The sequence below is a fragment of the Chamaea fasciata genome, unplaced genomic scaffold, assembly GCF_029207755.1.
Source record: "Chamaea fasciata isolate MVZ Bird 193981 ecotype frontalis unplaced genomic scaffold, bChaFas1.0.hap1 SCAF_18, whole genome shotgun sequence".
Taxonomy (NCBI): Eukaryota; Metazoa; Chordata; class Aves; order Passeriformes; family Sylviidae; genus Chamaea; species Chamaea fasciata.
This window is the reverse complement of record NW_027094103.1, coordinates 10,924,394-10,951,676: the sequence shown is the minus strand read 5'-3', so window position 1 is coordinate 10,951,676 and position 27,283 is coordinate 10,924,394. Positions and strand designations below refer to the sequence as shown.

The 27,283-nt window shown below is 45.1% G+C and overlaps 2 protein-coding genes across 6 annotated transcripts in view; one reads left to right on the top strand and one right to left on the bottom strand.

Annotated features, from left to right (window-relative positions):
• KDM2B (lysine demethylase 2B) overlaps positions 1-9,378 on the bottom strand; it is a 106,120-nt gene extending 96,742 nt beyond the window's left edge. The window contains exons 1-4 of one of the 5 annotated variants that reach the window (XM_066199835.1): positions 9,093-9,378; positions 7,812-7,956; positions 4,558-4,636; positions 385-431 (exon numbers count right to left, since the gene is read on the bottom strand). In XM_066199835.1, coding sequence (XP_066055932.1) covers positions 385-431; positions 4,558-4,636; positions 7,812-7,956; positions 9,093-9,143 — 322 coding nt within the window. In that variant the 5' untranslated portion in view covers positions 9,144-9,378. Of the gene's footprint in view, positions 1-384; positions 432-4,557; positions 4,637-7,811; positions 7,957-8,140; positions 8,494-9,092 lie in introns of those variants that run through there. The other 4 variants (XM_066199836.1, XM_066199838.1, XM_066199840.1 and 1 more) reach the window with 4 other exon arrangements.
• A 6,581-nt stretch (positions 9,379-15,959) lies between these two features.
• LOC136298703 (calcium release-activated calcium channel protein 1) lies at positions 15,960-27,234 on the top strand. The gene is made up of 2 exons (XM_066199631.1): positions 15,960-16,199; positions 23,892-27,234. Exons 1-2 carry the CDS (start codon positions 16,086-16,088, stop codon positions 24,456-24,458), a joined length of 681 nt encoding a protein of 226 aa, XP_066055728.1. The 5' UTR covers positions 15,960-16,085; the 3' UTR covers positions 24,459-27,234.
• Positions 27,235-27,283: the final 49 nt, after the last annotated feature.

The window sequence follows — 27,283 nt, the reverse complement described above, 5'->3', positions numbered from 1 at the left end:
GAGCACAGGCAAAAGGTGATACAGCTCCAGTCACACCTTTTACAAACAGATGCTCTACAACAGATTTAAAAAAAAAAAAAAAAATAGGAACTCCATCAATAGAGCTGCTGCTTTCCAGGATCACAAAAGTGTTTGTAGGACACCTGTTAAGAGCAAAAGCATTCCCTCCCTTCCAAATGGCCAATTATCCAGCACGAGATCGGAGTCCGGTCAGCACAACTACTAATTAGGGTTCTCCCAGCCTTTTTAATTTACAAATTGCTTCTCCATGCCTTCTCCCAGATTCTGAGAGTTATCACAAATGTCTACAAACACAACTGGACAAGTATTTAAAAGCAATTCTGTTCTGTATAGAGTTAATCCAGTGCATTCAAAATAACTCACCCACTAATAGCTTCACATCTCTGACGGTGAAATCCGGGTCAGGCATTCTGTAATTAGCAAAGAAAGCAATGTTAAATACTGTCAAGATAAGTATGGGTACACTCTCATTACCATAATAAAGGAGAAATAAATGTATAGTGCTCTTTGTCCGTAGTCTAGGAGGTGGAATCAAGCAAGGCCTCTCTGAAGTGTGGACAGTGCAAGTTTTAATGACACACATGACATCTTTGCATTGGCAAGTGTACAACAGTTTCTCTACTCACAATGAAAGAGAAGAGGTGTCTTTTCGAGCACTTTTTATCAGTACCAGAGTGGGAGAGAAGGCAAGGGGTTGGGAGTGATTTCAGTAAAATCCTAAATCTTTATAGCTTGTTAAGAAACTCGTGGTGGTTGGCAACTCGTGGTGCCTCATGTCTGTTCCCCAGGTGAGCAGTATCACACTTGCCAAACTGAGGCACAGAGCAGTGAAACAACCTTCTGAAAGCCACATCATCACAGGCTGGAATCATGGATTGGAAAAAAAAAAAAAAAAAAAAAATATATATATATATATATATATATATAAAAAGAATTAAAGTCTCTTTGTTTTAATGACTGTTCCAAACCTCCTCGTCTGGCAGAAGAAATCCTGGTTGTATTTGGTGGGTTGGGAAATTGTTCAATTCAATTTGGGCTAATTCAGAGCTAAATTAAATGGTAGCATAATTGGTTCAGGGATGTTGATGCATTTACAGGATCACTTCTAACACAGGCAATGTTCTAGGGCGTAATGTAATTAGAGAGTAGCCTGGTCCAGCAAGTGAGCAAGTTCTACATGTCAGGGAGAGAGTAAAATTCTGCAGCACAGAAACTGGATGGAAAAAGAAAACAGAAACAGTAGTGAGGTTTTAAGGGTGATTGACTTCATTTTACTGACAATATTTCACACCTCACATTGTGCAAAAGCTGACTGAGGAATTGTAATGAAAAACAGCCCAATGGGACCTGCCAGCTCAGTGCTCTGCCCCTCTGGTACTGATCCAGGTTGAAGATAAACAATTTTCTTCTGGACTTTTGACATAATTTAGTTGAAAATTAGAACAATCCAGCCCATGGGCAAACAAGCAGAACAACAAGTTTTACTATTAGGAAAACAGTGAAAGGTAAAGTTAAAAACTGCGTTTACTGGCATGCATGTATCTTGAGAACTATTTGGCAAATCCTCCTTGTCTACTTTGTTTTTACCCTTATCACCTTCCTCCGGTGGGATGCAGAGGCTGGGCAGTATCTTTTGTTAGTTCTCTGCCAACCCTCACATCTTTGCATTTGGCTGTGAGGGCCTCACAGCTTTGGAATTCGCTCCCTCTCCGGAATGAAACAGCCTCAATCTACTGACCTTCAGGGTTCATTCAGAGCTCATCTTTTCTTTCCAAGCACTAGAAAGTCAGAAGTAGGGGAAATAGGAACCATTTGTGGGCAAGAAGAACACACCAGGCTTGTCTGCAAATGACACAGCTTGCTTGTATTTGGTGTCAGAAATGTCCAACAATTAGATAGGCAATCTTTTTCATATTTGTATAAATCAAAATAAAAATCAACCACAAAGACGGATAACAAACTTAACCCAGATGGATATGAGCAATTCCATTCTCTCTGAGAGCTTCAGCAGCAGTCAAAAATAAACATTACTGAAACTGGAAGAATACAGTCCTTTCAAACAAATAAATATGTTTATCTCTCTGGAGAGTAAACCTGGCAGAGTTTTTTCTCTGCAGTCTAAGGATGTGTGATACGATAAAAAAAGGAGTACGCTAAGTGAAGAGAATCAGGCCTGAAAACAGCAAGTTTCAAGAACTCATTTTGTAGTTGGGTAGTCTTGGGAGGTCCAGCTTTAATTCCAACCCATTCTGCTGCCACAGATGTCTGTACTTCAGCTCCAGCCCCACCAGCATAACTGCCACACTCCCTCTTACACAATTAGGGCTGGTTTGCTACAAAACTATGATGGCAAAAAAACCCAAACCAACTGTTTTCTTGATTGTCACCAATCACTGGATTTTCTGTTTAAAAATCCAGAATAGCAGCAATGCAAGAACTGTGCAGAAATGTTTTTCCCTCGATGTTATGCAACTTTCAGACAAATGCATCTTGTGTAAAACCACCATGAATGCTTCTAAAAATTTCAAATATCATATAAAGGTGAGGAATAGTACAGCAGAGTGACTTAACTCCGAAACATGACTGACTACATTGGAGATGTTCAGCAGACTGTAATAAACAAATGGTGCTGCTAGTTTCCTCAGCCAGAAGAAAAATGCAAACACCTCAGTCTGCACTGGGTGCATTTTAGCAAATGTTTAAAGATTTGCTAGAGAACCTATTCAAATCCTAATGAGGATGAGCTCTGGGCAGCACAGGTATCTGATTAACCACCAAACAATGCAAGATGACTGCTGTTTTAGATAAGAGATAACACCTCTCCAAAGAGCATTCTCTCCCTGAGTTACAATCCTGGAAACAGTCCTCCAAGAAAAACAGCTTCTCTTCTGCTAAGAGATCACAGGGGGGCTTTCCTGCTTTCAGATGTACAAGTAGCAGCTCATGATGGTCAGAAGAACAGAGGAAAGCAATTTTCAGAGTTTCATTGTAAGGATTTTTCCTCATTCCTCTCATTCCTTGCCATTTCAGAGTACCTCCAAGCACAGTAACCAAACTCTTCAGCTCTGTTCATCTGCCAGGCACAGACATGCAGGCTGACTACTCAGCACAGGCAGAAGTGGGAGCTTGTATCAGCAGATATTCAAAACGTCAGAAATCAAAATAATCATCTTATACACGTATTTTGTAGACCATTGAATCTCAAAATTCTCCTTACATATATCTGGATCACCCAATCTACCACATCATGCTGTTCACAGCTCTGTGATCTGAAGCCTAGGAATGTTCCTGTCTGCAGGATGAGCTCTCATTTCCACACTTCTTCACTCTGGAGCACGAGCTGAACTGATACCATTGGCACAGCAGGAGCTGAAACATCTTCCCAGATTTCTTCTTGAATTGAGGAGAATTTTGGGTGAACTTCCTCAGACACAGAAGGAGGATCTGGCTGCTGGGAAGGTGCTGCAGTATCTCTGGCTCCTAAACACTCCCCAGCCTCACTGAACAGCTCATGGCTTCTTCAGGAAGAAATTCTTGAAGCTTTTACCACTTGCCCCTTAGGAGCAGCAGTTTAAAACCAATGCATACAGAGAGAGACTACTGAGCACTTCTTGTTCAGAGCTCAACATATAAAACTATTTTACTACATCAGCAGAAGCATCACAGCAGCTCCTGTTTGCTCTTATAGTAAAAGGACACGTGGTTGTCAAATGCCCCAAACTCTGCTTCGTCTCTTTCTCACTTTAAATTATACTGGGGTGGCTTGATTCCTTTTAGTTAATAATAGGGACTCCTTGGGCCTCTAAAACTGGGAGGTGTTCCACAGCTGGAAACTGAAACTGAGCAAAGTAATGATGCTTTCAAAAAAATAATTTTCTTTCTTTCAGCAGTAGTCAGTTACATGATCCTAATTTCCAAAAGTATCAAGGAACATTCGTCTAAACTATGGATTAAATAGAGTTAATGCTTTTAATACTTCTCTTTTAGACACCATCACTTCCACAAACAAAGTTGCGGGATTCTCTTATTAAAATACCAAATCCTTTATACTGGATATTAACAAAATGTAACCTCAAAAAGGCTCCAGTAATCCCATATTTAACTAGACATTATTAAATATTTACAAAGCTGTAACATTCTGAGGAGACATAATTATAATGGAAAACGACAGGCATCATTAGAATTCCACCTGCAATGAAGGAAAGAATGGAGAAAAAATTGAAGGGAGTTTGTTCTGTCATTCCAGCATAGATTGGGTGCAAAGACCTTTGGATTTCATTCCTAACTTTCACTGCTGACTTATTTTTGACTGTGTAGTACCATGCTGTATGCACTTAACTTTTATAGACTTCATTATCTGCTTGTTTATAAGCAGAAAATAATCATTGCTTCTCTCAAGGGTGCTGACAGTCTTACTAATTGCAATCCATTTTGAGATCATCAAAAGAAATACCAGATACAAGTAGAAAGCATAATGGTAGAGAGCATAATTTTATAAAAGCATTTATTAATCACCAAAATTTAGTTGTAACTTACTTAATGCCCAGTCCATCCTTATTTCTGAAGATGAGGGGAACTCTGAGAGCTTCTCTTTGCACATACTCAAAAGTAAAATCTGTGAAAATGAATAAGAACAACATCCAAAAGCAATTACAATGGTGTTGGCACCTCACGTTACATTTTCTCAGACTCTCCCCATTTCCCTTTTCTCACCAAAGAACTCCCTATCACCTAAAGAGAAAGGGAAAGAGAATGCATATTTTAGATCCAAACCGGAAACCCAATGACAGACAATGCTCTCCCAGCTGCTCCCTATTTTTCCTGTTCACTGATGCACATAAAATAGAAGCCAGTCAGTTTGTCAATTAAGGTCTGTGTTGAAACACCCAGGCTGTAATGAAATACCAAATTAACAGTTAAAAGATAATCCTGATCAAATTACTGCAAATCAGTCTGGTATTTTTTGGGCAAATATGTACTTTAAAATGTATATCTAAGTTTAGATATTCTAAGTTACACATTTCTACTCAGATAAATGCATGTTTTCTTGTGAGCACTATCTGGTTCTAGCAGAGAGCCCTGATTCTGTGAACACATCATTCCTTTTATGTGGGGGTTACTGTTGGTTTCAACAGAACTTTTCTTTTAATTAATCAGCAGTGTAACTCCAGGAGTTGATAGTCGGATTTCATACAGCTCCTGGCACCCAGGAAGAACTCACTTCAGAAAAGTGAATTGTGGGGAGTCACAGTATAATACACAAAGTGAAAATTAAACAAAAATTTGTCATGTTAACACTGGCCAGCATTACCTTGTTGTTCCTCTCTGAGGATTACCCAGGACTGGCCTTTCCTGGGGATTTCTCTATGCAAGGTCTGACACAATAGCGGTGATTTGGGGATTAGAGAGGAAGTTACAAGGCAGCGATTTGGGTGAGCCATGGCTACAAAACCCCACGCTCAGTTTGGAGCCTTCTGCCACAGAGAGCAGAGGAATTCCTGCAGCAGCCGTGGACTGTTTCTATGGCTCTGCTATTCCCCCACTTTTTACAGGAAAAAAATGACTTTTATAAAGCGTCCATACATTGCCTTGAAATGGAAAGCATTGCTTGACTGTTCAGCACTACAAAATGCCCTGCACTGCCAAAGCCAGCACACGCTCCCTGCAGTTTATTCAGGTACACACGAGCAGTTTAAGTCCAAGATTCATCCAGCTGTCCACACTTCCTGGGCCAGCACAAGCACCTCAGCCTGAGCTCCTGTTCCTGATGTTTCTCTGCTCTAAAACCCACACTGAAAATAAGAAGGGACCCAGAGGCCAAGCTGCCATGCCTGCACATGTACTACCCTGTACTTTTACAACTTTTTCTTTGCTGTATTCAGTTAGTAATTATGACAAGTAGGGATATAATGTTCCTACTTAAGAGTTACCAAATCAGAGCACTATAATTATCCATTTACAGAAGCATTAAAACTACAGAAACTTTATTGCCACTAGTCTCAAAGTAAGTATAATGAACACTCCATTTAACTAAGGTTACCAAGTAAATATTTCTGTGTTGAAGAGGACGTCCTTCCCCACAGGCATCCCCATTAAAGCCACTGCCTTTTGGTAAGCAAATGAATAAACTGCTGAGACTTTTTATAGACATTGATCCAAGTCAGAAAGTCAACAAACTTCAGGAGTAATTTTGGTGGAAGAAGCAGAGGCAGCTATGTGGCCTTGCAGACTAGAGAACAAGTAGCTATGACAAACTGCATTGAAGCCAAAAATCACACCACTGCAAGATGAGTTATCATTAAAAATATAAACAAGGACATGGGAAAGAAAAAAAAATTGCTCAACTAATTCTATGTGTTCATATAAATTGTTTTATTCTTACATACTACTGTCGTTGTTTTGCCCAGATTCAATTCTATACTTAGGTTTACAGAGGAAAAAAAAAAGTAAACCAATAGTAAAAAATAAAACCAGAGCAAATACCAAGGCAGATCCTTTCTTTCTAATGCCCCAACAAAGCATTTAAATCCCTTGTGGGGTTGAACAAAGCGGACACAGACCACAACAAAATAACAAAAGACACTCATTTATTTTCAAGTTCCCTAGAAAGGAGAGAGCTGCCCAAAGATTTTGGAGCTGCCAAGGCAGGGAAGATGTGGATTGTACTATCCTTAGCATGGAGCAGTGGCAACCACAGGAGTGTTTGGAAGCTGAGGGTAGAATGCAATCATTTTCTGGAAAATTAATTAACATTTTCCAGCTAAAAAATAGATGCTTGTGTTTTGTTTGGAGGAAGAGGGGTCAGGGTTGATCTTATCTCCTAAACAAATACCTTCCTAAGTAAGATAGGTATTTCATTTCTCCACATCAACTTTTCTAAAAGGAGCTTAAAATGATCATGCAAAAGTGACCCTAGGGGAGAAAAGGAAATTTTCTAAACTCGATTAGTGGTTCCACACAGTTAGAGCAATTTCAGGAGGATTAAACTGAGCCAAAACTCCTCTTTCCTGAGAAAACCATCCTAAACAGGCGTCCTCAGTCAGGCCGAGTTTTGGTGATAGCCATCTGGGATTAGGGATCCGTGTCAACAGCACGGCGGTAAATAAAGGCGACCTGCAACCCCCCCGGCCCGTTTGATTCCCGGGCAAACGTCTCCCGTTCCCCTTCCTGCCAGGCAGCGTGCGGCAGAGCTGGGCTGTCTGGCTCTGCTTACCGCTCCGGAATTCCAGTCACCTCAGCAAAGCAAGTAACTTTGGGGAGGGGAGGGCTGTAATTTAATATATGATAGACACACAAAGAAGTTATTGACTTTAAAATCTCCGAGCCAGGCGAACAAGCTCATCAATCGCACCCTTTCGCAAAAGGGGTCCTGGATTCAAGAGGGGGCGGAGGGGGAGCAGGAATCACCTCTGGCTAAGTGGGGGCTGGGATTTCGGCCTCTGCCGTGCCAGGACCTAATTCCTGACCAGCCCGGTGCTGCTGTGCTGGGGTCACGGTGGCGGGGCACGGCGGGGGGAGCGCTGGGCGCTGCCATGGATCACCGCGCTCATCCCAGCACCGCGCCGGGGCAAAAGCCGCGCTCCGGCTGCGGGGGCGACGGGCCGGGGAGCCCCCCCCGGGCCGGGCCGGGCTGCAGGGCCCCACCAGCAGCCGCCCCCGGCTCCCCTCGGGCCGGCGGCGTCACCGGATCCCCGGGCAGGGGCGCGGGCGCGAAATCCGAAGCCGGAGCGGAGCCGCACGTGGAGGCGGCGGCGAGCGCGGCCGGACGGTCCCCGGCCCGGCGGTGTTACCTTTGCCGTCCATGGCATGCACGAAATCCCCGTGGTACATTTTGCTCTTTAGTTTCTCTTCCAAATTGAAACTCCTGATGCTGACAATTTCCTCCACGTCCGAGAGGTCCTCGTTCTCATCGTACCGCCTTCGGCCGATGCAGCGCTAAAAAAGACAAAATAACCAAAATAAAACACATTGTCCGGAAAAGAAAAAAAAAAAAATCGAGGAAAGCACTGGATCATGCACAAGGGTTTGACAAACACATTCTGGGGAAAATAATTAAGATGGCAAGGCACAAACTGAACAAAACCTGAACCCAAACAAGCTCCAACCCCGCTGCGTGCACCTTTTCCATCCCGTGACACGGAACTCGGCAGGAATAACAGGTGCTTGGCTTCAGAAAAACTCAAACTTGGGCTGCTGAGCAGGGGCTGGCGCTGGAAGGCGAGTGGGGGACACGTAACTCGCCGACAATTCACAAGCTACAGCACCGATGCGTTTTGCAATCCCGTGAAAACCCGTGAACGGCGGTCAACGCTCGTTAGCGGCCGGATCATTTTTTAAAAAAAAATTATTATTATTATTTTTGTACATGAACACGAGCTAATTCCCCGGGGAAGGGAAGGGGGGCGAATCTTCGCATCTGATGCCCAGCATCCAGGTTTCGGTATTTACATAATCCGAGTGTTTCCATAGTCACACCGGAAGCGGCGATTTAAAAACCAGATCGCTTTATGTAACGCCGCGATGGATGCGCAGCCCCCGCGCGCTCCCCCCGCCGCCCCGCACGCTCGGCAGCGCCGAAAGCGCGGGGCTCCGCGGCCGAGGGGCAGCAACGAGTTCAAGGCGGGCGAGATGTAGGGTAGGCCCGGCGGAGGCCGGTGCCGCTGCCCCGGCGAAGCTGCGGCGGGCGCGGAGACGGGGCTGGAGGCGGCGGGGACCGGCCGCGCACAAGGTAGGTCCCCGGAGGAGCGGGGGGAGCCCGGTACACCGGTGGCCGCCGGCAGCTCTGCCCCTCTCCCGGCAGCTCTCGCCCTGCGAACCCGCCCCGCAGCCCCGCGGACACGCGCGGTGGATCAGCGCAAACCCGCACGCACCGGAAAAAATAATGATCCATGATCGTCCCACCCTGCCCGTCCCTCGGTTCCATTCCGCCCCTTCCCCGCTGCCTCAGCCGCGCTCTTGCAAACTAAGTCGCTCCGCTGCCTACGTCCCACATGCATTTCTCCCTTTGCAAACAATTAAGCAAAATCAATTAAAAGGCACGAATAGGAAAGAGACCGAAGCCAGCTACACACCAATCTTCTTCCAGAGTCTTTCTTTGCCTCCATTTTTTTTGAGAGTTTCATCACTTATTTGTCAACAGTTCTTGTCCCGCATATTTGGCCCAAATGTGGAGGAGGCAAAACAAAAGCCATCCAGGGCTCGCTAAAGTTTTGCAATTTTGCACCAGGACTTTTTTTTTTTTTTTTTTTTTTTTGGGTGGGGGGGGAGAAAGGGGGAGGGAAGGGGAGGGGGGCGGCGGCGATGCCTTTTGCAAAGTCCTAAGGAACCATGTTCAGGCGCTGCGTGCGGAGCGGGGCGCAGGCGTCGCAGTGCCCGGAACGTAAACAGCGGCGGGGCCGGGGGGTGGCGGGGGGGCGGACCGGGGACACGGCGCGGTACCGGCGCTGGGCTGGCCGGGGCGGGCGGGGTTGACGTCCGGGGGCACGGCACAGGACCGGCGCTGGGCTGGCCGGGATGGGGGCAATGCCCGGGGTACCGGGGCGGTACCGGCGCTGGGCTGGGGGGAATACCGGGGCGGTACCGGCGCTGTGCTAGTCGGGATGGGGAGCTCGCCGGGGTACCGGGGCGGTACCGGCGCTGGGCTGGCCGGGATGGGGGGCTGGGGGGGATACCGGAGCGGTACCGGCGCTCTGCTGGCCAGGGTACCGGGGCGGTACCGGCGCTGTGCTGGCCGCCGGCCCCGCCGTGCGGTGCTCGGTCACGAGTGCGCGGCACGCAGGCGCTGAGCGGCAGCGGGGGGACGGGGACGGGGCCCCACAAAGGCGCGGACGGTCCCTGGGTTGGTACCGCAGCCCCCGGGATGTGCCCGAAGAGTTGAGCGGTTCTGCTTAACCGGGGGTAATTGGAGCTCCTCGAGCGTGCCCGACCCCAACGGCGAAAAGACGGGGTAAAGAGTGGCGAATTAATGCAGCAAACACTTGAAAATAATCTTACAAGACACGGACTTGGGGTTAATTGTGGTGGTGGCTTCGCTCCGTGCCTCTGCCACACGTGCGGCGCAGCTCGGCGCGGAACGCGCACCCCGGCTGGTGCCGGCACCGCTCCCGGCACTGCACCCACGTGTCTTGTGAGAACCGGTCATAAAATCTAGAATGCATTGTAAATGCTGTTAAACAGGTGTTAAATAAACCCAAACTGCCTTTGCAATCTGCATGTACAACAGGTAGTTAGAAGTCGCATGAAAAAGTAGGTAAAAATGCTATAAAGTAGCCGCTGATACAAAAAATCTGCAGGACGGAGATCGTGCAGTTCCTAAAACTATCGACGGGTCTCATTTCTACAACACCCACTAACATCTATTCTAAGTTGATGCTGGGCAAGTACTGGCACCATCTGATTGCAATAGCAGGGTCAGAGTGCAGGTTTTGAACAGCCCCCAGGTTCCACAGCGTGGCTCCTCTCTGAAGTGACATCCTTTACTTCCCCTCCACACCCCTCAAGAAGGGGAACATCAAAGGATACTCAAACCCAGGGTCGGGGCTGATGGCTTTGGCAGTGCTCCTCTGGTTTGATTTTTGCAATCAGTTAAGCATCCTAGGTATTATGTGAAATATATTGAGTGTTAATGCAAAATTTGAAACACATTAAAATTCAACTTTGCAGGCCTTGCCGTTGATCTCTTAGGAATGATCCCTATTTTAATGATCCATGACACATGGAAAAAGGCAGGAGAGGACAGAGTTCTAACGGGATTTAAGGCAGCGAGCTTCTCCTTCTGATTCTGCCAAGAGCTGTTTGCAGAATCTTGAAAAATCATGTAATCTTTCTCTAACATCTCCCTATTTGCAGATGATTGAACTTTATTATGGTATGGAAGTGTTTTATAGGCTATATATTGAAGTGTGGATTCCAGATGTCTGTTGGAGCAAGTGCATTATTAATCCATAATCCTGAGGAGATATATACATATCTCGACCTTTCAGTCAAGATTACTCAATCTTAAAATTAAATACATGTGTACATCTGTAGGATTGAGGTCAGCATACAAGATAAATGGATGTTACTAGAGAATCATCAGACAAAAAACACATCATCCATCCATGCTGCAAAAAATCTACCAAAAGAGACAGAACAGAGACATAAAAGAAAACTCATTTCTCTAATTTTTTTTTTTTTTTTTTGGACATGGACAATCTGAGACTCTTGGTGTATCAAGCAAACGCACCAAGGACTGCATCCATCACATTCACCTGGAAACACCAGAACACATTATGGAAGTGTGGAAGTAAATGTTTCAGAAACAACACAGTTTCTATCTATAGATCTCTAAAAATAGAAAACACTTTTAAAACCTTGTTTTAAGACAGAAATGATGCCTATTCAACTACAGTTCATTATGCCGTGGAAATAATCTGTGTAATATGGAAATAATAGGGGTTTCGTTATTGGCAGAAATTATTTCTGTCAATAACAAAAAACCTATCCCAAACTTAAAAGAACTGGGGGGGAAAGAGGGGGAGGGGAAATGTGTAGGTTGTGGATGATGAGAATATCCAAATCCACAGCTGCATTAGACAGGATAAAAACATTTAGAAGCAATATTAAATTCCCATGCTTGGTGCTGGGGGATGAGGGTTGGGGCTGATTTCTCCTCTGAGCTGATCACGGCACAGTTTTCCAGCAGTGCCCAGAGCTGGGCCCCATCAGGCAGTGCTTGGATGGGACAGCCCAGGGCTGACACGGGGCTGGCCTTCTTCACAGTCAAAAATATGGGAAAAAACACATCAACATTGTGATACAGTGTCAAAGTCACAGTATCAACTGTGGAAAGGGAGTGGTGGTTATTGGGAAAGGGGCTGGGCTGAACTCCTTGAAAAAAAGAAACCCACTAAAACTTTTTTTTTTTTTTTGCTAGATGTTAATGTAGCTTAAATTATTTAAGATCTAATCATGCCAAGGCGCTGGATCATGACCTCGTTAGCTTGGAGCTGGGAGCTGTCATTTAATTAATGTTGTACTGCGGGGCTCATGCTGAAACCAGAGCTGAAGTGTTGTGCTGGGGAAGGCTCGATCAAGACATGGGATCACTTCACCCCATGGAGCTTTAACACAGTTACTTTCCATTGCACAGGATGGACTGGACTAATCTTAAAACGTTATTGAAAATACTGTTTATCCTGTAAGATCTACCATTCTATACTTTCTTTTCCTTGGGTTAGGATGGAAGATGAGATATTTAAGTATTTCACTGTTTCATGAAGGAAGCTGAAATACAATTTTTCTAGACATGGCAGATCAAAATCTTTCCTCTGCAGAAATTGCATCAACTAAATGTCAAGTCTACTGCAGATGAGATTTGCAAAGATGTTTCCCTTAACTTCTCTGGGACTGCTGGCAAACCTGTAGTTGCCTTTTGCAAGTTCAAATGTGTTGTTTTCAGTGCAGGTCTACCATGACTTCCACTCTGTGGTGGCTTGATTCGGGCTGGGTGCAGTAGCAGGAACAAATGGAAGGGCTGATTTGCATGTGAAGCTGGAGATCCGTTTTGGCAGAGCTGCTCTGCCGAGGGCTGTACCTCGGTGTGCTCAGCACCGGATCACATTAATCACAGGGTACCCAGCGAACCTATTCAGCCTCCTACAGAAAATACAGAAGTACATTTTTAGCAGAAAAAAAAAAGAACTGCGAGTATCCTTGTGACAGTGTACAGATTTCTCAGGGCTTTCTGGAAAGAAACTTGGACTTCTGCCACCTGCTCCGATTGTGTTCATGCATAAATGATCCAGAGAACGGGTTGACATTACCTCTAATTAGGGGTAATAGCAGCCTGCTGCTGAAAGGGCCCGTTCCCTTTCTCTTGCATGTACATCCCTCACTTCTCCTGCATTAGGTGTGGTGTTGGTGCAGCCACGGGGTGAGCCAGTTCAGTGACCCGATCCGGCAGAAAACTCAGCCATTAAGAAAAAAAAAAATTTTTTTTCATTAGGTCAATCCACTGAAATTCTGTAGCCGTTTGATCGGCGATATCCACAGGCTGGAGAGGGCTGAGATGAAGGGAAAGGGCAGGATACACCCTTTTGGTGGCCTTCCGCAATTGCACGGGTCACAGGTGACAGCAAAGCCCGGCTCTGAGCCCCAGCGTGACTTCAGAAGAACTCCCTGAAGCATTTCTAAGCGTTAATTAAGCATGGCTGACTCTTCCAGTTTCAGCTCGCTCTCGAGTGACAAGGTAGAGGTGTGTCATAATGAGTAATAGACTTGGAAATAATTTATCCTGTTTAGTTTGTACCTCAGATGAAGCTGTAAAATGAGACAGAAAGGGAAAAGGGTGCACTGCTGTGGTCCTCGTGTTGATCCTTAATATATGTTTTTCTGTTTAACAAACCGATTTTTCTTTTTCTTTTTCTTACAGGAAATAGAATGTTTATTCCACAGCTACAACACTGAGGCTTGGAGTCTCAGAATGACACATGGGTCTGGTTTGGAAAAGGGCATGAAATGAAATGCCTTCACTGATTCTGCAGGTCCTTTTTCATACTGTTTCTCTGAATGAAATACAAACTCAGCGGTACATCAGTGTTTAATGTTGTTGTATCTTTCAAAGCCCTTTCCAATAAACAGGAATAAGAGTGATGGACAGGAAAATAGAGGAACAGTGAGTTCAAAGAGTCTATTTTAATACAATTATTTAGAAAGACGCTTGAAGTCCTTGTCAGATGTATGTCTCTAGCACATCTTTTTTTTTTTAGAGAAATCTGATTTTAGGGAAGAGGTCAAGACCTAGTGCAGTAGTACTCCCTCATGATGTTACAGTTCAACCATCATTTTGCACAGAAACAAGAAGAAATAGTGAACAATCCACATTGGTTATGCACATGTACGGAAACATTTGTCATAGCTTATGAGCAGCAATGTAAAATATTTTTAAATACATAATTCCACAGGACAGAGATTTAAACGTTTGTCTGAGGTGTGGAGGAAGTTACTGGCTTTTGATGGTTATTGTACCTCCCAAGAGAAAAGTGATAAATCACAATTGGTTTGCTCCTCATTGGTGCTCAGACTTAGCATCAGGCACCAGTGGGAGACATAGAGAATGTTGATTGTGGGGTGGTCTCCTGTTCTGTTTTTTGGGGGGAGGAGGTTAATAATTAGAGCACACCAAAGAAAGAGTAGTGTTTTACAATCACAGACTCATTAAAGTTGAGAAAAACCTTTAGGATCATCAAGTCTGACCACAAACCTAACAGTGCCAAATCCACCTCTAAATTTTAACTTATGCTGGACTTCCACTCAAATGGATCCTACACAAGTGTACTGTCACCTAAAAAAGAGAAAGACTGTGGCCAAAATTCTGTGGAGTTGGTGCTAGAACAGCAAGGGCTTTTATGGAAAGTCAAACCTATTCTTCTACTGAGGTGTTTTAATGCTCCTCTAGATAAAAATCTCACCCGAAGTTGTTTATAACAAGAGGACTGTGTTTATTTCCTGGGAAGGGAATGAGATCAGATCTACATGGTACAGGGAATGCCTCTGAAGACTTCAAGTCCTTAAGATTTATTTTTCTTGGATGTTTTCGCTACATCTTTTTAAAAAGAATGCCTTGTACATGAAAAGCATCAAATGACCTTGTTGGTATTGATTGTCGTTCCCTTTGCTGTGTTTAAGTAAGTGAAGAACCTTGCAAATCAGAAAGGTGTGAAGAACAAAGCAAAAATATTAAAGACAATCTGCCGTGATTTTCCTACTTGTAAATAAGGTGGAAAATGTCAAAACAATACAAGCTAACGATGCTTTTGATTGCTAATGGAACTAGAATGGATTCATCTCCTAGGTGACCATCCATGTGCCTGTTAATAGTAAAAGTATCCTTGTCGAGTATTATTTATATTGTTAAAATCCCATTTTTCTTAACTACAAACTGATAGCAACAGGTTTGTTTCTTACACGTCCCTTAAAAGTCTTCTGGTGCACAAAATTGATGTGGCAAAAGCAGTGTATTGCCTCACCTTTTCAGAAATCACCTTCAGAACTGTGCCAAGTGTTCACTCAGGAGTTCTGCTCTACGCCTCACCTTGCCCTCTGTAAAACACAGAAAAAACGAATTATGGTTTAAAGGGTTTATGTGAATGTGGTAATAAAAAATCTTTCAACACTGGCACGTGTAGATGTTGAAATGTTCTGCTTAATCAACCTTATCAAGTGCTTGCTGATAAAGGCGGGTTTGTGAAGAGCTCTGGGCCTACAAAGTGTTGTGAAAAACCTGAACTACGTGACAAAGGGTTAGGCTGGGTGAGTTTTAACTGGAAGCGAGGATGGATGCTCTGACTGGTCTGGACCCACTGGACAGGTGTAGTTTAAACGTTTAAGCATTTTAGGACAAAAGGAAGATACTGAAGCCCTTTTGTGTTTTGTTCTGAGGGACGTGTTACAGGGAGATACCCCATCCTGTCCGCCCTGAGGAGCGCAGCGGCTCCCGCACCGGCCTGAGGGGCACAAACCCACCGGAAACTAGAGATTCCCGTCAGCTGCACTCCAGCTGAGCTGCTCACCCAGGGAAGGCGGCGGGGGCTGCGGCCGGGGCTCGGGGCGGGGGCTGCGGCCGGGGCTCGGGGCGGGGGCTGCGGCCGGGGCTCGGGGCGGGGGCTGCGGCCGGGGCTCGGCCCCACAGCCCCTCAGGGCCGCCCTCGCCCTCAGGGCCCGCGGCTCTCCCGGCGCGGCGCCCCCTAGCGGCGGCCGGCGGGGCTCAGCACCCGCCCCGCCGGAGGCTCGAGGCTGCCGGGAAGCCGCGGGGCGGGGCGGGGCGGGGCGGGGCGGGGCCGGGACGAGGCGGAGCCGATGGGGCGGGCCCGGGGCGGGGCCGAGGGCGGGGCCAGGCGGAGCCGATGGGGCGGGGCCGGGGCGGGGCGCGCAGGCTCGCGGGGCGCACGGCGGGCGCGGCCCCGGGCCGGCAGAGCCGCGCTGCCGCCATGGGGTGTTAGCGCGGCCGGGCCCGCTGTGCCGGAAAGAGCCGCCGCCGCCCGCCGGCCCCGCTCCGCCTCGCTCCGCTCCGCCGCCCCGAGCCCATGAGCCTGAACGAGCACTCGATGCAGGCGCTGTCCTGGCGGAAGCTCTATCTGAGCCGAGCCAAGCTGAAAGCCTCCAGCCGCACCTCCGCGCTGCTCTCCGGCTTCGCCATGGTGAGCGCCCGGCCTGGCCCGGCGGGCGGGGGGGGTGGCGCCCGGCCGGGAGCGCTGCCGCCGCTTCTGCTTCGCCCGCCGGAGTTCGGTGCGGTGAGGACGGAGGGGCCCGGCCCGGACGCTGCCGCCGGCGCTGCCCCCGGCGCGGCGTGTGGCACCGAGGGCGGCGGGGAGCGGGGCGGGCGCTGCTGTCGCCGCCCCGGAGCGCCCGGGCCGCCCCGGGCAGCGGGGGCAGCGCTCCGGGCACCTCGCTTCGGTAGCTCGTTTGTTTTGGAGGGCCTCATGGCACGAGTTCGGAGCTGCCGCTCGGCTTTTATCTCTGCCAGATAATGCAAGATTTGTTCGATCGTTACGTGTTTCCCCCGCGGAGGATGCTCGGGACCGCAGAAGCCGCGTGGTCCGTGGGCAGCTCCGCGGGGCGCTGGGTACGCGGTCACCGTGCCGTGTTTCGGGTGTGGGGAGCGAAGGGGCCGCGCACGGAGCCCCGCAGCGCTGCCCGGCTTGCGGGGTTTCCATCCCGCTCCTCTCTCACACCGCACGCCTTGCGCGGCGAGGGCGAGGGCAGCTGTTGCGCTGGAGCTGCTTTTATATGAACTAAAAAATACAACGAATTGGAGTTGGTGGTGCCGCTCAGGCTCTTCCATCATCAGTCCTTTGCAGTTGCGACGTTTCTAGTTTTTATTGAAGGAAAACTTGAATGTCGCTTGGTTCGGAGTTTTGTGTGTGGTTTAGAAATGGTTTTTTTGTTCGTGTGTGTTCCCTTTCGAGCTTGATGTGAAGCGCAGTCTAGTAGCCCGAATTACCTCATATGAAAGTTCCATATAATTTGAAATACAGTAAGTCACAGACTTCCTCATCTGCCCAGACATCTGACATGCAAAGCTGCAAACTGCGCTCAGCCCCTTTATGCAGCTGCTAAAAATGCTTCACGGTTTATAAATTCGGGATTTCACTCTTCTGACTTGCTTTATTTTTATTTTTTTTTTTTTTTGCCCCGCTTCTAACAAACTGAACATTTTCAGCCGTTGAATCTACTCCTTTCCAGAGCCATTGTTCCAGTGATGCTGTTGGAAAACACAGCAGCCTCCTGACGGTCAAATAAATGTCACTGTCCTCCTCCAATGGCTAAAAACAGACCACAACTCTTGGGGAGGTGGTGGAGTGCTGCTCGTTTGACTGACAGGCGGCTGTGTTCGTGCGTTTGAGTCGGTTCTCCTTGGCTAACACGCATCCGGCTGGGAGCTCACACGCCGCTGCTGATAATGACTTTTCCTTGTTAAACACCCGTTCTGCCGTCTCAGAGCAGTTTGTGGCTGCTCGAGTCAGGCCTTTACATTGAGGGAGAACATGGGAAAAAATGTAGTTTGTTCGAGGTTATAAATTTTCCTTTTGAGGGAGGTTGCATCTCAGTGTAAATGCTGTTGTTTTAAGGTCATACGTAATGTCTTGAATTCCTTGGTTTTTCTCTAAAGATATGGTATGTGCGCTCTCAAAATCCTTGGATGTATGAGGTGAGGCTTTTACTTGTTTCTTAATTCTCTGGAATTCTAGGGCTTCAGTCTCCTGCGGCTGAAAACTGTTGCTTTTGAATTTGTTGTTCAGGGTATTTCATGAAAAAGCCACGTCGTTCCAGTTAACAAAATCTCTAATGTTACATGCGAACATTCATATTTTTTTCCAAAACTCCCCTTCAAAAAAATCCACTTTTTTTTTTTTTCTTCCTTTATCAAGTTCAGCATGGAAATGCACCCGTAGTCTCTTTGGTTTTGCACTGACAGACCTAGTCCTAGTCCTCTAGCTAAGACTTCCTAATCTTGTTTCAGAAAAGCTGAGTTAACTTTCGAGTATTTTCAGATTTCTTTTAAAAACTTTGCTGATCTTTTCGAGTTGTCCCTCTCCAGCCTTGAAAAGCTGGGCTGTTCTGTCACGCCTGTGCATTGTTTACCGACTGCCGTTCTTTGGCACCTGATACTTGAACAAAATGCTGCTAAAGTACATTCTAGTCTTGGATCAAAGCTGGCAACAGCAATGAAGGATCACTGTTCCTCTCTTTTCCTTATCCGGCAAGGAAGAGCTCAAGTGTCATATCCAGGACCACCCAGTGAATTGATGAGAATTGTGGGGAGTGGAATGTGCTGGTTTCCATGCCAGCCCCATTGATCCTTGTTCTTTGATTAAAAAGTGCTTGCATCCTCTAGTAGAAGCTAAGTTTATCCCCGCTCAACTGTTCCCTTTTTTTTTTTTTTTTTTCTCCACTATTTTTATGTCTAGCTGCAGCCATTTTGCAAAGTTCATTCCCTCAGGATTGATGATGTACACCCTGGTGGAATGAGGCATGCCAAAGGCAAGGCATTGCTCAGGTCAGTGAGGTAGAGTATGAAACACTCAGCCAGGTTTCAAACCGGAGGTGTTATGTTTCCTCAGAGAAGATAAAAAACCTGTTTTACAATTAGTTTTCTCCCAGAGCTCCACATCAGGATTTGCAACAGTGTGAGCTTCAGAAACAGTTGCAGGGGCTGGTGATGGCAACTGATGTGTGAGCTGAGTTCGCCCCAGCAAACCTGAGCATTTCCTTCACTCAGGTTTCCATGGATGCTATCATCCTGTGCCATATGTCTGAGGAAAAATCCAGGAAGTTTATAACCACATTTAGTACACTTTTCCAATTTATGGAGCCAGCTAGTAGTATCAATCCCCCAAATTGTTAGAGGCGGAGAAATTGTGGATTGTAGGGTATGTATAGTGCATTAAAGACTGGAGGATTCATTCCATACACTGGTGTGAGTTCATACACATCAGATATTTCTCACTTCTGTATTATAGCCCGGATAATTGTTGCATGATCTTCCCTCTCCTGCTTGGCTTTGTCTTGTTTTCACAATGAATAGGCCGCTGGCATGTCATTTTTATTTGAACAGTTATTCTGACTTGTTGGCATCTTCTTGTCACCAGGGATGCATAACACAGTAGCACGACAATGTTACAGTATGGAAGTCAGAAACCATAGGAAATCTGTTGAATGCCAATAGTCATAGAAACAGAAGACTCCACATCTCCTCCTGCCACCAGTTAACAGCTTTGTGAAAATAACTGAGTCAGAAGTAGGGGTCTGAATAGTGCGCTGTTGGCTTCCTTATATGTAGGATTCAGAGGTTGATATTTACCTGGCAGCACTTTTCTTTTAAATACCTCTAGTGGTCCAAGCTGGCTGGGCTTTGTCTAGATGGGATATATATGCTTCAAATATTGAATCTCATCAAAGAACTGTCAACTCTTGCCTTTGAAATATGGCCAGTATGGTCTCCTGAAGACAGCTTGAGTCATGTTATGCAAAAGATTGACTGCAGTGATAAATGTTTATGAAACTGATTGTCATAATAACAGCTGGTGCTGAGGTAAGGTTAGGTAGGACCTGGGGCTGCTGGTGTCAGAGCTGTGCAGGTGCTCAGGACAGCATTGTCTTTGTCTAGTAAAGGTCACTTGGCTGTTCCAAATACTAAAACAGTCTCTCTGGAAGTTTTTAAGTGGTATTTAGCTGGGTTGCTGGTAGAATAGCATGAAACAGTGGCATTTTGTAACCAGCAGGAAAGAGTTTCAGGCCCAGTTTTGTGGCTTCTGCTTCCACTTAGGCTTCTGTAATGCTGCTGCACTTAGAGATTAGAGCTGTGCTGGAGAATCTTCCCCCATGCAAAAAGTTTCTTCCATTCCAGTATCAGGAGGAAAGTTTTGTGCCTCCTTTGAAGATCCCTGTCTCGAGGTTATAGACAAGCAAGGCAGGCAGTGTGGAGTATTTGGGTCTCCTGCTGTTTAGTCTTGGAGCAGCTGTGAGTGGCTGCTGTAGTTTGGAGGATGTAAAGGGGATCCTGAGCCTTTGGATAATCTGAACTTGTACTTACTGAATAGATTTGCTGTAAGTTACACTGTATGGAGGGGTATTACCTCCTCAAGATGCATTTGCTCCAAACACACGAGTATTGCCTTTTCATGTTTGCTAGCAAAATAAAATGAGATCCTGTATTTGTATTCCAGTGTCAGCATCAGCAAATACGAATGGGTTTTGCCATTCTGCAGCATACAAGAATCTGCAGAGTCAAGATCCTGGACTAATGGATGAATGATGCTTAGTTTCCCTTCTGTATGAAACCAGTAAATAAGATCATTATTTTGACTTATCTGTTTTTAATTTCCGGTGAGTTATTCTGGCTCGTCCAGAGCCTCTGTATGAGTTGTTTGTAACTCTTTATGAATGGTGCAGACAGTCTGTGAGAGCCTGGCTCTGCGCCTCTGTCTCGGGAGTGAATTGTACTGTCAGGAAAACAGGGAGCCAGCCAAAGGAGCTCATTCCCAGTGATGCTCTGACACTCGGCTCATTATTGAGTTTCCTCTGTGGTCCCACCCATAGACAAGCAATGATGGATGGGCCCTCAAAAATGCAGTTGTGATGTTTGATCAACACAGCTTTCTTTTAAGCCATTCCTGGCATACTGGATTGTATAAAATGCAGTCCCAGTCCTGGGTTAAATCCCCACCAGCCTGAGCTCAGAGGCATCTTTGTGGGGAAGGGGAGGAGAGGAAGTAAATAATAGCTCATAGGTAATATGGATTTACTTGAGATAAGGCATTTTATTTCCTTCTGTCTACTGATTCTGAAAAGGATGTAAGCCTGTGATTTTAATTTAAAAGCAGGAGCTTCTAATAAGACATGGGAGCCTCATGAATAAATAAGTGAAATTAACTTGGTCAGTATATTGAATTTAAAAAGAAGTTGAAGTGCAGATTTTTCTAGAGGGCAAGTTGTTAAATTTCCTGCAATATGTTAGTATCAGGCTGCTTTGACTCTGAAATCCAGGACTATTGAAGGCTTAACACAGTTATGTGCCAAAATTCAGTTATCTTCTCAAAACATCTGAATGCCCGTCACTTTTAGGCTTATGAGAGCTTCAGTCTTGTGTCCAAATGTCATGAGTCCTTTAGTTTGCTCAAGAAGCTGTACTTCAGATGTACAGCTTTGTCAAGAGCCATAGTAAATCTGTCAGTCATATCTGTAGGATGATCTGAAGTTAAAGTTAGCTCTTCTTTGAACCAGGGATTAGCCCAGATGACCTCTTGAGGTGTCTTGCAGCCCACGTTACACTGTGATTACGCAGCAAAGCCAGGCCACTTGCAGCATGGCAGCTGCACCGTCAAATCATGCAGCAAGTGTTCAGAGAAGCTTTGGAAGTGGGGAAGGATAAGGTGCTAAAAGTGTTGTGTTGGAAAGTGTGCAGCCACTGACGACAGTTCCTGCCCTGAGCAGCTCTTCTTCTGAACAAGTCGAGCAGGAACATATCCTGCATGGAATGTTGGCATGTACCTGTGAGTTCAGGCTTTATGTGAATTTGGATCACATCAGATGACTTCATCAGGGCCCTGTTCTTGCAGGTATTACTTTACAAGAGCAGTTGTGATCTGTTTATTTTGAAATTGCAGCCTGAGCAAAGGAGGGAAGAGCTTCTGACACTTCACATCGCTGTTAAAAAACAGGCACAGGCCCTCATGGTGAAAAATGAAGCTTTTTGTTTTAGGTGCCTGGCTCAAGCTTGCCCCAGGAAGTAAACTCGGAGCTGAAAAGAGATGGCATTGTTTCTGCTAGTTTACACTGAAAGAGTTCCCAAATTAGCTTTGCTGAGAGTCTGAGGAGACAGAAAACATGAACTGATTTTTTCACTTACGGGTCAGGCTCGGGTTACTCTGCCAGACATGAACACAAGGAGCTCAAAATCAGATGCCTGATATCATTAGTATGGAGGTGTTGATAAATGGAAATCTAGAATGTCTTCAATGTTTGGCAAACTAAATACAATCAGTTCTTAAAAGAAGATAAAGTCTTCATCTCGTGAAGGTCTTTAGTGCCATGTTTATGTTATCGTACTAACAACTAGGATAAAGGATTAAACTGTCTTGCCATGCTGGATGGCTTTGAGTCTAGGCACAGCAGAAGACTTACAAGAAAAATCTTTAAGTATGGAAATGAATCCTCTGTGGTGAAGGATTGCAATTGTTCTGTGAAAAACACAGGAAGCCCAACATCCCACGAGTACACTGCGACTTAATAAGCAATCCTGCAGAAGACAGACCTGACAAGCAAATGTTTATCCTCTCAAACATGAAGTTTCCCACAGCTGAAAAATGATATTTTTAAATCCTCGAGCAAGGACTGTATATGCATTAATACAATTTCTTGTTGAGTTACTTGTAACACTTGGAAACTGCTTACTAGCTGGCTGGGTGGTTAGGCTTATGACAAAGCTTTCAATAAAGGAATTAAAAAATTGGCAAATGGCCTGGAATGCCTGTTGAAACATGTCTGAGCAAAACCCTGGGTTGCCTCAATATACTGAGTACATTAGCGACTAAGAGTTCTGGTGTCCTGGAACATGCGTAAGAAGATGGGGTCCAGGACTAGGTTAGCTTGGCTCGGCTCTTGTAAAATAGTGAGGTTTGAATGTTCCTGCTGCTTTTGCAGCTGTCTTTGAGCCCTGGTTTCTATGCCTCCCTGCATCCATATTACCCGTAAATCTTTCTTCCTATCATCTTGATGTGCTTATATTTCAGATTACTGTCAGGTTTTTTCCTCTGCATTTTACCCGTATTTTGTCTGTTTAGTGAGTCCCTTTGAGAAAGGGCACTGAACGTAGCGACCTTGGTGCATTATTCCCTCTTTGGAACTGTCCTTTGTCTGAAAGGGAAATTTATCAGGAAAAGATCATTTCAGGAGAACTGTTGGGATTAATGTCACTCATCAATTGCACATATGCACAAAACCACCTGGCAGTTTTAAAACCAGTTAAAAGGCATTCTAGTTCATTTTCTTTTAATAGAAATATCCCAGCTGGTTTTATGAGTTTCCTAGTGCTGTTATTTAATGCTGATTTTTTACTCCTTAGGCACAGGCTTGGAGATGTAAGGTTACAAGAAGGGCATGGCTGCATATGGTAGTGGAGGGCTGGAATCTTCATGAGTAGCCTCATCTTTGGGGTAGCAGTGATGCCTGGGAATATTGTGTTATCTTTTCTGGAGACGCTGTCTTTCCTCCAGGCTCTAACAGACTTGCTTGGCTGCCATGGGCATTGTGGAGAGTCACATTTTGAATCTGGGTTCTGGAGTCTGCTTAAATACTTGAGTGAAAGACTATAGCTGAGAGCCTCATGGAAAGGTGATCTTTCTCATGAAAGGTTTCTGCACTTTAGAACTTAAACCCAAATATCCAAGGAGAAAGGACCACCGAGGTTGTTTCAGGCAGTCCCCTGCCTTCTCAGCCTTTCGCAGATGCTTCAAAAGGTTTCATAAGTGAAAGATCAAAAGCTGTGTCTTCAATATAACACAAAAGAAGAAATATTTCACTTAAGGAGTCCAGGTATGCTGTTCATAAGGGTCAGCTGTTTTGCTGGCATGAGCTGGAGGTGGCAAGGTGGTGGTGGGTTTGCTCTACAACAGAACAATAAATGTGAAAACAGTGGCCTTCACTTGATAGCTCAGACCGAAATTTGGACCTAATGAAGAGGGTGCAGATTGACATGAAGAGGAATGTAAATACAGACTTACTTTGTTTTGATCAGATGATCTTCCAGACACGTGGAGTAAACTTTGAATAAGCTTAGAGTCAAATAATATAAGGTGTAGGTAACTGTGTGTCTCTCCCTTTCTTTTCAGGTGGCTATGGTGGAAGTTCAGCTTGACCCAGACCACGACTATCCTCAGGGGCTCTTGATAGCCTTCAGTGCCTGCACTACTGTGCTTGTTGCAGTTCACCTTTTTGCACTCATGATAAGTACCTGCATTCTTCCAAACATAGAGGCTGTTAGCAATGTGCATAACCTCAACTCTGTCAAGGAATCTCCTCACGAGCGCATGCACCGGCACATTGAGCTCGCGTGGGCGTTTTCCACTGTCATTGGGACTTTGCTCTTTCTTGCAGAAGTGGTGTTACTATGCTGGGTGAAGTTCCTTCCTTTAAAGAAGAAAACCGACAACACCCCGCAGAGCAACAGTTCCACCATCACATCAGGACAGGCAGCAGCCATTGCATCGACGTCCATTATGGTGCCCTTTGGATTGATTTTCATTGTGTTTGCAGTCCACTTCTACCGGTCACTGGTGAGCCACAAAACAGACAGGCAATTTCAGGAACTCAATGAACTTGCTGAATTTGCACGGCTCCAGGACCAGCTGGATCACAGAGGTGATGCTGTCACCTCAGCTGTCACCAATTTTGTGTAAACCCGTGCTTAAGAAAATAAACCCACTAGTCTGCTTCTGCCTTATGGTGACTCCCTGTGGATGAACTGGTTGAACTGCTGATTACCGTTTAAAGAATAATTATAAATATTGTTCTAGCCCTTTAGAGAGGGGGGGAAAAAAAAATGTTCCTTCCATACAAGTTTTGCTGTCTGAAGGAATGGATGGTGGGGTGTGATTGCACTGCGTGTGCAGCCCTCCTCCTGTGAACACTGTCTCGCATCTTTCTCGTTAATGCTGTATGGTGGCTGCATCAATACATGGAAAATAACTCTGTACATTTGGGTATTTGTTAGGAATGGATAGAGAAGTTGTGGATATATATATTTTTTTCTGTTTATCTGATGTTGGCATTTACTAGAAGATACTGCTTGTCCTATCCATATTGCATGGCATGATACAAATTACTTGGGACGTGCAGCAATTAGCGCTTGGTTTCAGTGCTAGCGCTGCTCTCCCTGGAAAGCCTGACAGATGGTAGGAGTGAAAGCTTTCCCAGCACTTTCCCCAGTATGTTTTGCTGCCAAGTAATTATTACTTTGCTGATTTCTCCAGTGCCTTTTTCCCGTGGCACTTACATATTTTGTAACTTGCTAAACACCCAGAACTAGACTGACTGCGATGTGGTGTGGCCACATGAGTAGGAATGAGACTCGACTCTTCCATGGAAGAAAATAAAAGCAATAACTGTTTTAAAGTTCTCATGAGCTGGCACATATTATCTGGAGAGATAGATTTGCCTGTTTCTCATTTAAGAATCTTTTTTTAGAAAGAAGGAATGAGATGGAAATTATCACTGGATAATTTTTTTTTTTTGCTTGAAAATCAGAACCACTGCTGTTTTTTTTCCAAGCCAAAGTAGTAATTATTTTATACTTTTATATTGAAAATATATTTTTAATAAATCCTCAGAAACAAGCAGCAAAAGGTGCTTTCTCTGTGTTGGATTCCCAAGTAATTAGCTATGCCTTGGTCTTCCTTGTTTAGAAAAGTGTTTTCTTTGCTGAAGTGTTGTATTTAATAACTCATTATACATTTTTTGCTTCTGAAGGATCTGGAAGACAACTTTTCTTGTTGTGTATTTATTTATGAAAGTAGATTTTTTGTAATTAATATTGCTGCTTTCTTTCAGACACCTCTGTGACATCAAGGCTACTGTGTTGTTCATTTCCTCTAAGCAAAAACTTCCATTTGGTCTCCTAGATAAGAGATTTGTCCAAGAAAGATTTCAGCAGTTGTCCTGGGCTGCTTCAGTAATTCTGGCTATGTCTAGGAGTTGAATTTTTTGGAACACAGTTCTTCAATGGAGTAGCTTTGGGCTTTAATGGGTAAAAAACTGTTTTTTGAACACAAACTGAGACAAGTTTCAAGCCAAAGGGAAAAAAAAAAACAAAACCACTAGCTGTTACTAGTCATAGCTATCACTGTGGAATAGAAACCTGGGATTTTGCCATGAGACAGGAGGGACTGTGACAGTCCAGTGGAGCTGTGCCTGACAGCCTGGGCTGAGCGTGGTCTCTCACACCAACCTCCAGCTCAGGTTATCCCAACACACTTGCAATCTGTACAAAGTGCCTGTGGAGTTCAGGTGCAGAGTGTGGTTACTGCTGAAGCAGATGGGGACTGATCTCTCCTGTCAGCAGCACCGCACTGCAGAGTGTTGACAAGGTCACCCGTGGTGCCTTTGTATTCTAAAAACATAACTATAAAAACAAAACCTGCTGGGCTGTTTGTTTTTTTCAGCAGCAGTCGTGGTTCACAAGCAGCAAACAGCTTTCTACTTGGTGTTTTCACAAGTCCTGGCATACAGAAGCCAAACTGGATTTTCTCAGCTCTGCCATTAACACGCTTCAGATCTCTTCTATTCCTGATGTAAATCTGATGGTGAGGATTGTAACTCCAGACTCACGGGTGTTTGTTCACGGAGCACTGGAAGCATTGCTTTAGTAAAGGCAATAAGGAAGCAGCATTCCAAAACACAAGATCTTGGTGGTAGGCACAAAACGTATTTCCCCATCCAAGACAGATGGTTTCGTCTTGGGGAAAAAGGCCCCTAAAATCCCCCACTAAAGGAAGAAAACCTGACTTGGTATTCACACTAAAGCAACTGTTTGGAAGGGTGTGGTCAGGTGTAAAAATTTTACTTCTGTCTGTAAATTTTGTAGTTAGAAGTTACATGGTTCTGAATGGAAGTCCAGAAGATCATTTTTCCGAGTCTATTTTGTAAAATTCCTTGCTGTTCTGGATAAGTAGCTGGATTTCTCTTTGATTTGTGGATATTTTATGAAGTGACTGAGAAGTGTGGGATTTTCTTGTTGATTAAGACACACAGAATTAGAAGCTAGTGGGACATGGTTATTTTTAGTTTTCTCAAGCTGGTAGGCTCTGAGCTAATGGCGCTGTTATTACAGCTAATTTTCTGACTATTTTCTGCACTTTAAGCCATGAATCAAGTATGTTTTTGTTGTTTTCCACCTGTGGAAATGGTCATGAAAGTTACACCTTGGGTACCTTTGTCACTGTGTACCCAGGCAGTAATCAGACACAAACACGTGGATCTAAACATTGAGTGCACTTAAAATTTTTTATCCCTTATTTATACTAACGGTGTTAGGCATTTACCTCAATCATTTTAAACATTGGTTATTGTATATCACTTATTTGGGTATAAAATATTTTCATGAAATAAAATATACTCAATTGTTGCGGATTATTTGTTATCTAGAGGCCTAAAATATACTTAGTAATTGAAACATGATCTGTTGTAACTTCAAAAGCCATTTTGGGTCACAGGTATGTATTGGGCT